The sequence below is a fragment of the Vulpes vulpes genome, chromosome X, assembly GCF_048418805.1.
Source record: "Vulpes vulpes isolate BD-2025 chromosome X, VulVul3, whole genome shotgun sequence".
In the NCBI taxonomy this organism is placed as follows: domain Eukaryota; kingdom Metazoa; phylum Chordata; class Mammalia; order Carnivora; family Canidae; genus Vulpes; species Vulpes vulpes.
The window spans coordinates 56,613,182-56,628,272 of NC_132796.1; the positions used below are offsets into that span (position 1 = coordinate 56,613,182).

Consider the following 15,091-nt stretch of genomic DNA (forward strand, 5'->3'; position numbering starts at 1 on the left):
TATTTGTCAACTCATTTTTTTAAGATTTTGAGTATAGTTGACATAGTCAACTACATTTTTTAAATTAACTCTAAAACTGTATGAGCTCACTTTTCTGAAAGACAAAACAAAACAAAAAGCTTTGTTGGCCAAGAATGTAGAAAAATTCTTGCTCTTATACAATGCAACTTGGAATGTAAAATAGTATGGCCACCATGGAAAACAGTTTAGTGGTTCATCAAAAGATTAAAGCTAGAATTCCACTTCTAGAAACATACCCAAAAGAACAGAAAGTAGAGCCTTGAACAGATATTTGTTCACCAATGTTGCACTATTCACAATAGCAGAGATAAAACAACCTAAATGTCCATCATCAGATGAATGAATAGATTAACTAGATATGGTACATAAATACATAATGAATGGAATATTATTCAGCCTTAAAAAGGAATGAAATTCTGATACATGCTCCAAAATGGATGAACGTTGAGGACTTTATGCTAAATGAAATAAGCCAAACACATAAGGACAAATATTGTATAATTCCACTTATATAGAAATATCTGGGCAACCCTGGTGGCTCAGGGGTTTAGCGCCACGCCTTCAGCCCAGGGCGTGATCCTGGAGACCCAGGATGGAGTCCCACATCAGGCTCCCTGCATGGAGCCTGCTTCTCCCTCTGCCTGTGTCTCTGCCTCTGTGTGTGTATGTGTGTGTGTGTGTGTGTGTGTGTGTGTGTCTATGAATAAATAAATAAATAAATCTTTAAAAATTTAAAAAAAAATAAACCCTTCAAGAAATGTTTCATCTTACCTCATACACTGATTTCTGCTTTAATAAATACAGTTCATTCCAACCATATACCACAACCCATCCTTCCCCAAAGGCACTGTTCAAAAAGCAAGAGGTGGGCAGCCCCGGTGGCACAGCAGTTTAGCGCTGCCTGCAGCCGGGGTGTGGTCCTGGGGACCTGGGATAGAGTCCCACGTCGGGATTCCTGCATGGAGCCTGCTTCTCCCTCTGCCTGTGTCTCTGCCTCTCTCTCGCTCTCTCTGAATGAATAAATAAATAAATCTTTAAAAAAAAAAAAAAGCATGAGGCAAAGAATCTGGCAACATCAAGAAAGCAAAGCAAAATTTTATTCCTGTTATAAGGAGTTATAAGAAAAGGGTCTTTAAAAAAAAAAAAAGAAAGAAAGAAAAGGGTCTTTAGGTGAGAACAGTGGTTCTCTTTCTCTGCAGAAAAAAAATACAATTTTAAGACATTTAGATTTTAGAGACAGAAAACAGCACCTATTTCCACAATTCATCCTTCAAGTTAGGCAGGTAACCCTAGCTCCCATCCAGAATAATCAGGTTATTGCTTAGAATTCAGATGTCAGAGACATCATGGAATACACTAGTAAGCGGGTGGCAATATTTAGGAACACAAGTCATTTAATTTTTTTAATATCTATTGGAATGGGGAAGAAGGAAGAAGTTCCCAAAAGTCATCCTTTCCTGCCTTGAAATTCCTTCTTTTACCCAAGTTCATTCTACCTGATTCAAATACTAAACTACTGTGTTCTTATACCATATATCAATAGCACTCTGTTGGTACTTAGCATCTGCTACTATACTTTTAGGTGGTATGGGAGTTAAACATATGTACGTCTATATTCTCCTAAATATATTCCTTGTCTAAAGGACTACATAAATAATGAATGAATAAATAAATAAATAAATAAATGTTCTATCTTAGTATTTTCCATAATTGACATCCTTAAAAAAATAATTGACATACTTGAGTAGACTCAGATGTCACTCCATGCTCAAAATATTCAAAGGCTTCCCATGTTCATAAAGTATGAAACGCCTAGGCATAGCATTCCAAAGCTCTCTGCAAAATAATTCACACATGACTTTCCAATCATACCACAACTCAGTTCAAAGAAGGTTCCCTTTCCCCTCTTCTACTGAATTTTCTTTTACTTCTCTTATAGTAATCAATACATTCTGCTTATAGTTCCTTGTTTAAAACTCAATACGGGGCAGCCCGGGTGGCTCAGTGGTTTAGCGCTGCCTTCAGCCCAGGGCGTGATCTTGGAGACCCAGGATCCAGTCCCATGTCAGTTTCCCTGCATGGAGCCTGCTTCTCCCTCTGCCTGTGTCTCTGCCTCTCTCTCTGTGTCTCTCATGAATAAATAAATAAAATCTTTAAAAAAAAATAAAATTCAGAGTACTCTCTACTGTAGTATAAGCTCTTCAAAGAAGGAATTTGGTCTGGGTTCATCATTTTCCCATGTGGGAATAACAAATTGTCTTGTACAGAGAAATAATAAATGTTTATTAAAATGAAGATAATGTCTGCTCAGGCATTCCTTAAAAGAAAAAAGTGGCGATTTGCTGAGCATTAAAAATATAACCCTGAAAAAAAAAAACCACAAAGCAACCCTGAAGTCATGTAGTACCCTCCAATATCTTCTCCTCAGTGTCTAAGTTGAGATATTCAATAAGCTGTATTGGATGTACTGATATAGTCAGCCTTTGAAAGAAATGTATTATTTCATATACTTAACAAGTAACAAGTGCAGTCACTTTAATATGAAACATTCACCCTTGATTCTCTATTTTTAGCAGACACAGAATACACAATGAAAATTCATAAATAGGGTGTTTTGTAGTTTTGAATTTTGGGGCTGTATGAAGATGGTGGAAAAAGGGAAAAGCAAAAAAAAAATAAATAAATAAAACAGTAAGAGGTGGGCAAATTCTCTCCAATTCTATACAAATTAACCAAACCTAGCTTCAAATATCTAAGTTAAATGACAGAGAATGAGCTGATTGATAATCATATTAAAAGAAAATACATTTTAAAATATAGTAAAAGCAAAGATATTGTATGCCTCCTGATAAAATGTGCGGAGAAAGACACAACATTATTTCTAGCAAAATACATGACTACAAGGAAATATCAGACAAACCCAAATTAACTACCTTATGTTCTTCAAAAATATGTAAGGGGGGAAAAAAAAACAAGGCGCAGTGCTCCAAAGAAAAGAGACATGACAATGAATTGCAATGCATGCTCCAGAATTAGATGCTGGGTAAGAATAAAAGAAATGTTTGTCTTTCTCTAGAAAGGACATTATGAAGCAACTGGCAAAATATAAGTAATGTCTGTAGATTAGAAACAGTATTGTATGGAGGTCCCTGGCTTAGTCTGTGGAGTATGTGAGTCTTGATCTCAGGGTTACTGAATTAAAGCCCCAAGTTGGATATAGAGATTGCTTAAAAATAAAATCTTAGGGAACCTGGGTAGCTTAGTCAGTTAAACAGCTGCCTTCAGCTCAGATCATGATCTCGGGGTCCTGGGATCAAGCCCTGCATTGGTCTCCCTGCTCAGCAGGGAGGCTGCTTCTCCCTCTCCCTCTGCCCCTTTCCCCCACTAGTGTGCACATGTGCTTGCTCTCTCTCTTTCTCAAATAAAATCTTTTTTAAAAAATATTTTTAAAAAAATGAAATGTATCAATATTAATTTCTAATTTTGCTAACTATACTGAGGCTATGTAAGAGAATATTTCTATTTTGGGAAATACATACTGTATTAAAGTATTCAAAAAAATAATAAATAAATGAATGAATGAATAAATAAATAAATATGTATTCAGGGGTAAAGGAGCATGTCTGCAATTTAATCTCAAATGACTCAAAAATAATATAGAAAGGGACGCCTAGGTGGCTCAGTGGTTTAGCATCTGCCTTTGGCCCAGGGCGTGATCCTGGTCCTGGGATCAAGTCCCACACTGGGCTCCCTACGGTGAACCTGCTTCTCCCTCTACCTATATGTCTCTTCCTCTCTCTCTGTGCATCTCACGAATAAATAAATGAAATCTTAAAAGTAATAATAATAATAATATAGACATAATGATAAATCAAATGTAAAAAATTACTATTTGCTGAATCTGGGTGAACGGCCTATGAGAATCTGCATATCATTTTTGCAAATTAAGTCTGAATTTATACTTTTTAACTTTTTATTTTGAAATATATAAGAAAAAGATGATTATCTCCTTGAAGGTAGATCAGATTCATCTCCTGAGGTTACAGTTATTAAAAACATTTTTAAAAATCATTCAATAAAATATTGCATGAGATCAATGAGACATTGAGTAGAAAGTTGTTTTAAGTAAATGTCTTTGGGGACACCTGGGTGGCTCAGCAGTTGAGCATCTGCCTTCGGCTCAGGGCATGATCCTAGAGTCCCAGGATAGAGTCCCATATCAGGCTCCCTGCATGGAACCTGCTTCTCCCTCTGCCTATGTCTCTGCCTCTCTCTCTCTCTCTGTGTCTCTCATGAATAAATAAAATCTTTTTTAAAAAATACCAAATGTATTTTTATGGGAATAGGACTAATTTACTAACCAAAATGTATATTAATACAAATTTTTTTGAAGTATAATATAAGCTCCATGGGGACAAGGCTTTAATTTGTCTTGTTCATCTAAGCAGGACTTTGAGAACAGTTCTTGGCACATGACAATAGTAATCAGTAATAACTAATATCTGAGTAATCAGTATGTCCCAGACACTAATCTAAGTGCTTTGTGTCCTCTGACTCATTTAGACTTCACACAGCCAAAAAAAAAAAAAAATTTCACACAGCCCAAGAAATATTTGGTGAATGAATTAGTTCTTTTTGCAGGATGACAGTTACAGTCAGTTCTGAAATCACATACCACGAGTTCCTAAAAATCACCAGGTTATGCAAAATTGTGCAATAAACGCCATATTTGTTTGCAATTGTGCAATAAACGCCATCACAGGGAAAATGGGGTTAGAAGCACAACACTCAAAAAACTTCATCAGTGATACAATTTTTTTTAAGATTTTATTTATTTATTCATGAGAGATACACAGAGAAAGAGGTAGAGACATAGGCAGAGGGAAAAGCAGGCTCCTCACAGGGAGCCCAATGCAGGACTCAATCCCGGATCCCAAGATCCTGCCCTGAGCCAAAGGCAGACGCTAAACCGCTGAGCCACCCAGGCGTCCCCAGCGACACAATTTTTAAAAAGATAGAAACCTAACAAAAATGACAGCACAATTTTACACAGTTTACACATGAGGAGATTAAGAAATACACAAACAACAATAAATATAGCACTTTACCTTGAAAAAGACCTGGTTTGCTTGTGGAAGTACATCATAAGGACTGCAGCTCATGAATTACTGTGAAATGATGGAAGGAGGGTTATCTGAAATCGGGTGGAAAACTGTAACAAAAGATGTGGATAGGAGTGGCTTATAACGCAAGGGGCGCACTGAGCTAGCCAACAGATGTTTGAGGTGTGAGTTGTGTGCATGTATATGCATATATTTAATGCAGTTCAGTTCAGCTGGGTATAGTTTCCTGCATTCACCTAGGGAAAACTTTCTATAAAGGACCAGATAGTAAATATTTTAGGCTCTGTGGGCCCAGAGGTCTTTGTTGCAACTATCCAACTCTGAGATTGTGGTACAAAATCAGCCACAGACAATATAAATAAATGGGCTTGGGTGTGTTCCAACAGAATTTTATTTACAAAAACAGGCCACTGGTTGATGGTCATAATTGGCTGATCCCTGGCCCTGCAGGCAAAATCCTGCATAAGAAAATGCAAAATTTGTCTTATGCTCAAGTTGTTCCCCAATGTATCAATCTTGTTGGAACAAAGATGCATTTTCAAAACAAACATTATAGTAGAACTATGTTTGGAATGCTATCATATAAACCAAAAATAATATAATTCAAATAAGCAAAATAACAAATCTAGTATTACATGAAAATAAATTATTTTTTATTTTGGACCTTATAAATCAATTATTTTCCAAAAGTCAACTGACCACATCAAATGACCAAAATAAGACAAATAAGGATAGACTTCAAACAATCATAGTCTATCAAAATCTGTGCATTAAATTCTACACAAGCTTTAAGAAAAGTGGAAAATAGGAGCACCTGGGTGGCTCAGTGGTTGTGTGTCTGCCTTTGGCTCAGGTCATGATCCCAGGATCCTGGGATCAAGTCTTGCATCGGGCTTCCTCCTGGGAACCTGCTTCTCCCTGTGCCTATGTCTCTGCCTCTGTGTGTCTCTCATGAATAAATAAATGAAATTTTTTAAAAAGTGGAAAATACTTTTGACAGTTCTTCTAAAATGAAATTATCAGGCTCATTTACAAAGGGCACATGTGGCTTTTATAAGATCATCAAACCACAAAGTTAACACCAGAAGATGTTTAAGTTCTGGACATCTAATGTATAGCACGATGACTATAGTTAACTATACTGTATTACATACTTGAAAGTTGCTAGAGAGTAGATTTTAAATATTCTCACCATAAAAACAAAAAAAAATGGTTATGAGGTAAGGAATGTGTTAACTAACCTTATTGTGGTAAACATTTCAAAATATACACATGTATCAAATCATCATATTGTACACCTTAAGCTTACATAATTTTGTATGCCAATTATATATCAATAAAGCTGGGGAAAAATATACTAATTGCACAATAATTACACAATATTTGCCCAGGAATTGAGTTAAAAATTTTAAGTTGACCTGCTTCCAAAGAGAAAACACTAATATATACAACAATCCTTTGCTCAAGCTGCTCTATCTCACATCTAGAATCTCCCCCAGGATTCTTTGTCAAAACCCATCCTACAAGGGCCAGATTCAAATACTTTCTCTATAAAGCCCTCCCTGGACTCCATCAGAAATATCCTCCTACTCTGAATTTAGTTTTTACCTACTATATCATTTATCACTTTATATTCTGCTTCAAAATTATTTGTGTACATGTCTAATTTCCTCTGCTATATGGAAAATAAGACTAATCTTCAGCCATACTAATCCCTCTCCCTGGGCAGCTCTTTTTCAAAACAGCCAACCCTTCCCTGCTAACTCCATCTTCAAGATCCAAAATCCTCTGTAAAACTTTCCTAGACATCCCCAAAATTAGGCTTTCTTTCATTTCTGATACCCAGTAAAATCAATATACTTCCACTTTAGCACTGTTTTTTTACCTGCTTATTTACCTAGTGTCTCCCTCTAGATTTAAGAATGCCATAAGAAGGTGGGAATTTGGTATCCCTGGGTGGCGCAGCGGTTTGGCGCCTGCCTTTGGCCCAGGGCGCGATCCTGGAGACCCGGGATCAAATCCCACGTCGGGCTCCCGGTGCATGGAGCCTGCTTCTCCCTCTGCCTGTGTCTCTGCCTCTCTCTCTCTCTCTCTCTCTGTGTGTGACTATCATTATTTTATTTTTTAAATTAAAAAAAATTAAAATAAAAAAAAGGATAAAAAAAAGAAGGTGGGAATTTTCCTATTAAACTTTGCATACCCTAGCACAGTGCTGGCCCCCTAGTTGATACTCAAGTGTTTGATCAACTAATAACACATTTTCCCAAAATATTAAGTATAGGATATAAATACATGAACATCACTGCCATTCCAATAATTTCTTAAGCAAATATTGTACAGAACAGTTAACAAGAAAGCTGGACTATAGATACCAAGAGTGGCTACTTCAAGCCAAAACTGAAAGACACAGACGCTTGGGTGGCTCAGCGGTTTAGGGCCTGCCTTCAGCCCAGGACGTGATCCTAGAGTCCCGGGATCGAGTTCGCATCGGGCTCCCCGTATGGAGCCTGCTTCTCCCTCTGCCTATGCCTCTGCCTATGCCTCTGCCTATGCCTCTGCCTCTCATGAATAAATAAATTAAAATCTTAAAAAAAAACCTGAAAGAAGACAAAGTCTCAAGACACAGGATCTGAAAATAGTGGCTATAGCGCACAATTCAAAGAATCTTTTCCCAGGGCAAAAAGCACAATTGGCCAGAATAAAGGTCTTTTCAGTAGTAGGTGCCTGGATGGTACAGCCAGTTGAGCATCCAACTCTTGGTTTCAGCTCAGGCTGTGATCTCAGGATTGTGAGATCAAGCCCCACAAGCTCCACCTGAGACTCCCTCCCTCTCACTCTGTCCCTCCTCCCCCATGCTCTCTAAAATAAGTAAATAAATCTTTAAACAAAAAGGGGCAGGGGCTCCTGAGTGGCTCAGTGGTTGAGCGTCTCCCTTCAGCTCAGGTCATGATCCCGGGGTCCTGGATGGAGTTCCGTATCAGGCTCCCTATGGGGATACAATATACTGGATATAATATTTCAAAATAGAACATATTCTGAGCCACAATTATTAACAAACTTCTCAGCAAAAACTGTTTTGTTTCCAGTATTTGCACAAATATTTGAACATGATACTATGACAGAATATATCAGCAACGAAACGCCTGTATCCTTACAATGGAAATTTTAAGACAAAAAAAAAATGCGTACGTGGCTAAAGAAACTTCCCTTCATTAATACCCTTCTTCCTACCTCCCAAAGTAAAATAAAAAGTGATCAACATTCACATAAGCAGACTACTTTTTATTTTTTTAAAATTCCATGCCCAACATGGGGCTCAAACTCACAACCCTGAGATCAAGACTGATGGGCTCTACTGACTGAGCCAGCCAGGTGCCCCCATTTTTTTTAAATAACCTTATAGAACATCTAGTACAGGTTCATTGTGTAAATGACAAAGCTGAAGCCTGGAAAGGGTAAATTTGTCCAAGGTTCTACCATCAGTTAAGCAACAAAGCTATACCTAGAAAACCTAGGCTGGGCTCAGAGTTCAGTGTTCATTCCTCTACACGAGTAGTTCTCAAACTTTTAATCTCAGGACTTCTTTACACTCTTAAAACAGTTAAAAATTAGCAAAGACCACAAAGAGTTTTAGATTATTGCCTTTTAGGAACCACTGTTATAACCATGTTCCTCCTTCCTCTACAACTGCAAGCTTTATCAATATCAAACTTACTCCCATTTTACACATGGAGAAATGGAAAATAAATATCTTCCATGTCAGCTATCAAGCCAATCATAAGATAAACGTTAGCATACAGGTACAGAGAAATCTTAAATGCTCCTTTTACTGTCCTACTATATTCAACATTCCTAAAAGAAGATCTAAACATCATTTTCCAATGGCTTAAACCATTTGAACTGTTTTTGCCAATGTTCAAGAGAACATTCAAGTTCTGGAGCAAAGGACTTCATGTAAACCCAAGAACTGTCTGATACAATCCATAAATTTATTCAGACTCCAAAAGTGAAACAGACACATAAATACACACAATTTCTTGCACAAAAAATTATTTCATACACCTGCTTCTACACAGAAATTCCTGTAAGTACTACATTAATCTCTCTAGAAATACATTATATAACTGAAAGCTTATGGTCAACTAATACCAAAGGTTGCCAATAATGAGAATTGGCATGATCAAAATTAAAGTCACAAACATCTTTCTTTTCACCCAATCAGCCACATAACCAAACAACTGGTATTTAAATGCTTTCAAAACCCTTTATAAAAACTGCATGTACTCCCCCTCCACAGCCTGGCTTTAATACTTTCCACTTAGTAGGAATGCAAATATTTCACAGATAACATTTTTCAAAATTTCACAATTAGGTTAGTATGAAAAGATCGTGAATTACTAACCTAACAGATATTTTCTAAAACATTTTCCCAGCATCTCTCCATTTAGATAACTTCTGCCTTTTAAAATTTAAGCCTATAAAAAATAATAAAATAAAATAAAAATAAAAATAAAAATAAAAATAAAAATAAAATAAAATAAAATAAAATAAAATAAAATTTAAGCCTTTGGGGTGCCTGACTGGCTCGGTTGGTGGAACATGTGACTCTTTATCTCAGGGTTGTGAGTTCAAGCCCCACATTGGGCACAGACTTTACTTAAAAACGAATAAATTAATTAAAAAATAAAATAGGAGCAGCATGGGTGGCTCAGCGGATTGGCGCTGCCTTTGGCCCAGGGTCCTGGAGACCCAGGATCGAGTCCCATGTTGGGCTCCCTGCAGGGAGCCTGCTTCTCTCTCTGCCTGTGTCTCAGCCTCTCTCTCTCTCTCTCTCTCTTTCATGAATGAATGAATGAATAAATAAAAATATTTATAAAAAATAAATAAATAAATAAATAAATAAATAAATAAATAAATAAATAAATAAAATTTAAGACCAATTACAAGTTATACTGCTTTCAGCTTTTCAAATAATCAGCTGCCATAAGGATTAGAATGACAAGTCCTGGGATGCCTGGGTGGCTTAGTCAGTTAAGTGTCTGCCTTTGGCTCAGGTCACTATCCTGAGGTCCTGGGATGAAGTCTGCATTGGGCTCCCTGCTTAGTGGGGAATCTGCTTCTCCCTCTCCCTCTGCCACCCTCACGCTTGTGTGCTCTATCTCAAATAAAATCATAAAAAAAGAATGTCAAGTCCCCTCAAATCTCTGACCTTTATACAAAAATGAAGTTTATCTGTCAATAATAAGCTCATCTTTCATAATGACAAATATTTCAAGACATAAGCCAATCTTATTTAAGATAAAATACACAGGGACACCTGGGTGGCTCAGCAGTTGAGCATCTGCCTTCGGCTCAGGGCATGATCCCAGGGTCCTAGGATCGAGTCCCACATCGGGCTCCCTGCATGGAGCCTGCTTCTCCTTCTACCTATGTCTCTGCCTCTATCTCATGAATAAATAAATAAAATCTTTAAAAAAAATAAAATACATAACTCTTTAAAAACAAATAAATAATAAAACCTTTTAAAGACTGAGCCACTGATTTTTCAGCGTATGTTTAGCCAGGTTATCAGTTTATTTCCTGCCTTTTGGCTATTTTTTGACCACAGAATCATAGAAAATTTCTTTTTTTAGGAACACTAGTAAAAATCAGAACAAGTCTTTGCTCCTATTTTTAAGTGCTCAACAAAAATTCTGATACAGAAAAAATCTGAACTACTGTGCAAAATAAAATTAATGACAATGTATAGAATTGCTCTTATTATTTCTATCTCACATTAGGAGAGAATCAAGAGTGATTCAGTATTGTGGGTTCAACTCACTACCTGTCATATTATCCTTTGACTATGATTATGACTTGGGATGAAGGACACCTCAGCCTGAGACAGTTCTGAACACCCACTTGGAGCTCTTTCACAGTAAATAATCAGGGAGCATCATACATTTTTAAATTCACATTTATATATGTGATCCTTTACAGGGGTTTTTCATGCAGTTTATGACTCTACTGGAATTAAGGTTTCAGTTATTCTCATTATCTCATCTATACATACAATGCAAAATATTTTAACAGCTACAAACTCTAAGACCTACAACAAATAACCACAATAGCAGCTAACATGAAGTTCTTCCATTGTAATACTTAGGCTAAATTAAAATGATCATAATCACATTAGTCATGGAAGCTCAAGGGGGCATTAATGCCTTGTGGTTAAGAACATAAATTCTAGGGCAGCCCTGGTGGCGCAGCGGTTTAGTGCCGCCTGCAGGCCGGGGTGTGATCCTGGAGACCCTGGATCGAGTCCCACATCGGGCTCCCTGCATGGGGCCTGCTTCTCCCTCTGCCTGTGTCTCTGCCTCTCTCTCTCTCGCTCTGTGTCTCTCATGAATAAATAAAAAATAAAATCTTTAAAAAAAAAAAAAAGAACATAAATTCTAGAGTCAAGACTAGGTTCAATTCTAGCTCCACGAGTTACAAGCCATATAGCTTTAGTCAAGTTCTTTGATCTCTCTATGCCTCAGTTTACTCCTCAGCTTTAAAATGAGAAACACCTTAAGTACCTAACTGATAGGGTTGTTTTGAGAATTAGGATTATACAGGTGAAGGTCAACAGCACGCACTCTTCAAGACCAATTTAAAAAAAAAAAAAACTGTTCCTGGCATAAAATGAATGAAGTCTCCTTTTCCTGAGACTTTCAGTAAAATCTAGAGGTTAAATTTAACTGTAAGGTACATCTTTCACGTAAACAAACTTGAGCCCCTAACACCCAGCCAACAAGTTGTACTGGCTACTTCCTAGTACCCAAAACCCTATAAATAAAGACTTACTGTAGTTGGACCAATTAACATAAATTCAGAAACCAAAGACTAGAATCTTTACACAGCTAGGGACCTAGAACCTAAGAACTAAAGTATATTTTCTCTTCAGGGGAAGGAAAACATCTATCTCTGCCTATTAGTAGAAAAATAGGCGTAAGTGTCACAGGCTCATACCCAAATTCTACATGCTAGGTAAAGTGCACTAAAAGCTTAAACTGTCACAATACTTACTCAAAGGCAAATTTTGCCAACTACCAATGCAATTCTGATCCTTGATCCCTGTAGTTTTCTTTATTTTGCCACTAGGCGCCAAGGATACGTTTCTGAGCAGAAAAATTACTTAATTCACAAGGGATGAAAAGTCAGATGTCAAACAGCCTGAAAAGCAAGCCAGCCAGCCACCTGTGTAAAAGTAGTACACATTTCATATTAACAACTTATATTTTTAGACACTATCAAGAGGCAAATCAGAAGCGCAAGAGAAAAACCACCTCAACCTAATAAACGTGCTTGATTGGTAAGAGGCCTGCCAGACAGGCACAGCTTCCCTTGCAATAAATCTTCCCATCGACCCACATTAACCTGCTCCTCATTCCTAACGGAATAAATTTTTTAAAAGTAGGGTCTAATTACTTTTGCTAGAAATTTGCCCAGAAAGTGGAGGAACATTTGAGAAACATTTTGAGATCTTAATGGGTGGTAACCCATTAACATTGGACTTCACAAAAAGTATACTGGGGTATACCCTGCATAGTACCGCCTTGCCTAGAGATAAATCCAAGGATACCCTTTAGGATCGGTAATAGAGAAGGAACGTGAAAAGCTAGCGAGACCCACTTGTTCAACCCAAAAAAAGAGCTTGTCCCCAGGGGCTGCAGAAAAAAAAAAAAAAATCCGCAAAGCTGAGGTATTTCCCTTCTCCTGCTATCCAAACGCCACTAAGTCGTCCCAGAATCTCACATCCTCCCTCCCGCCCCTCCCCCTCTACCCCCCCCCCTCAACCTTCTCTCCTTCCCAACGCAGTTTCCAGGCCTAAAGATTAGGAAGAACGACCGGGATACCAAATCCGCCTCCGACTTACGGGTCTCAATTCCACAGGCACCAAAGAATAAACTACACGAGGGCAACTAAGCTTCACCGGTTCGGGGAGGTTGAAGGAAGAGCCCAACACCCCAGGCCGCGCCCCCCCCACCCCCACCCCGGGTTAGAGCCTACCGCCGAAACTCCGAAACCCTTCTCTCCTAAAAGAGAAAACGATGTCTTTCCGCTAAAGCAACACACAAGCCTAACTCACCAAGCCAAAGCTTTCCCAAACACACTACTCAGAAAGCGCGTAGGCCCGGACCGCTAGGACCCGTGAGACGGGGTTGTATTTTACCTCATGGGCTCAGCAGTCATGTTTTCACTTCAACGCCTTGTAGCTTCAACGCCGCTTTGCGCTCTCCGGCCCTGGGTTACAACAGAAATGCAATGGACTCTTAGTCGTCACTATAGCTGGTGCTGGATCCTCCCCACAGCTCAAAGGCCGCTACCACTGCCCCCGCCGCAGGAGCCGCGGAAACAAAGCGACGCTGCCGCCGCCGCCATTTTGTTGGGCCGAGGCTCAGGCAGAAGAATTGGCGCGTCCTCCCTCTTCTTCTTTCCGTTACCCATTGGCTACCTCTTCCACAGCTCAGACTCTTATTGGCTACTGAAATTCACCTTCTTTGGGGGCCTGTTGCTAAGGCGGTCTACGTCATTTGATCCCCTCCACCTTTTCACAGGGGCTCCAATTCAATCCCAATGACCTGAAAGTGCTAGTGACGTATTTTGACTTTATTCTGAAAATGCTTTTTGATCCATTCGCTTTTCTTTGACATAATGACGAAACAATAACAGCAATTTACATTTACTGAGAGTGTAGTATATACCCAGCACTATGCTAATCCTTTATCCGGATTATCTCATGTAATCCCTATTCTCTTTGAGGCACACAGACCCTTGTTAACTACATTTTCCAGATGAGGAAACCAAAACACAAAGTCTCACAGTAGTAGAGCCAAGATTCAGACCAGAAACCACATTCTTAAACACTAATCTGTATGACCATCCTATATAATTTCTTTTCTATGTTCTAGATTATGATCAAATTCTTTACTTTTCTAGCCAGCATGCTTACAAAAATATATATAAAACCAACTTGAAATCTTCATGCAGTTCTTCCAATACTGAATAAAATCGAAACTGCCAACTGAAACACACACGATCATTTTCTGAATCTGACGTAAAGTTTAGCTTACAAACCAACCAATCAAGGTCTATTTTCTCATTACAGAGGTTTGGCTGAATGATCTCTAAAAAGCCTTTCCAGTTTTCATGTTCTCTAATTTAATTGTCCACTACTAGTGTCTGCAAGTCACAAATTAGTTCTCTAAAATTGAATAGTTTCTAATTTTATTTCCAAATTTATTCTGACATATATGGTTTAGTTCATTTAATTTTCTTGAAATTTGAAAATGCTCCCATTGTATTTAGGTGAAAGAGTTACTGCTTTCCACTGAAATCGCAAATAGCCTTTTTTCAATGGAAAATTTTGACAATCTGATAGACACAGGCAAAATTTTTTAAAAGATTTTATTTATTTATTCATGAGAGACACACAGAGAGAGAGAGAGGCAGAGACACAGGCAGAGGGAGAAGCAGGCTCCATGCAGGGAGCCCATCCTGGGACCCATCCTGAATCCTGGGATCACACCTTGGGCCAAAGGCAGGCGCTCAACCACTGAGCCACTGAGGTGCCCCCAAAGAGTATTGTTAATTGTAGTTTTCTTTTTTGTGTTATCTTTGTCTGAGTGTGTTATCAGGGTGATGGTAACCTCATAAAATAAGTTAGAAGGTGTTTCCTCCTCTTCTATTTTTGGGAAGGTTGTGAGAGGGATTGGTGATAATTCTTCATTAAATGTTTATAGAATTCAGTGAAACTATCAGTTCTAGAGGGTTCGGGGAGAAGGTTTTTGATTACTGAGTCGATCTTACTTTTTATAAGATATGTTCAGATTTTCTTTTTTATAAGATTTATTTATTTATTTGAGAGAGAGACAGAGAGAGCGTGCACACACTTGGGGGGGAGGGTCAGAAGGAGAGGGAGG

The 15,091-nt window shown here is 38.2% G+C and overlaps 1 protein-coding gene across 4 annotated transcripts in view; it reads right to left on the reverse strand.

Moving 5' to 3' along the window:
- Nucleotides 1–13,785, reverse strand: part of ATRX (ATRX chromatin remodeler) — a 321,152-nt gene extending 307,367 nt beyond the window's left edge. For 2 of the 4 annotated variants that reach the window (XM_025985027.2, XM_025985025.2), the window contains exon 1: nt 13,342–13,621. In XM_025985027.2, the coding sequence (XP_025840812.1) occupies nt 13,342–13,361 (20 nt within the window). In that variant the 5' untranslated portion in view covers nt 13,362–13,621. Of the gene's footprint in view, nt 1–13,341 lie in introns of all 4 variants that reach the window. The other 2 variants (XM_025985028.2, XM_025985026.2) reach the window with 2 other exon arrangements.
- Between the last annotated feature and the right edge of the window lie 1,306 nt (nt 13,786–15,091).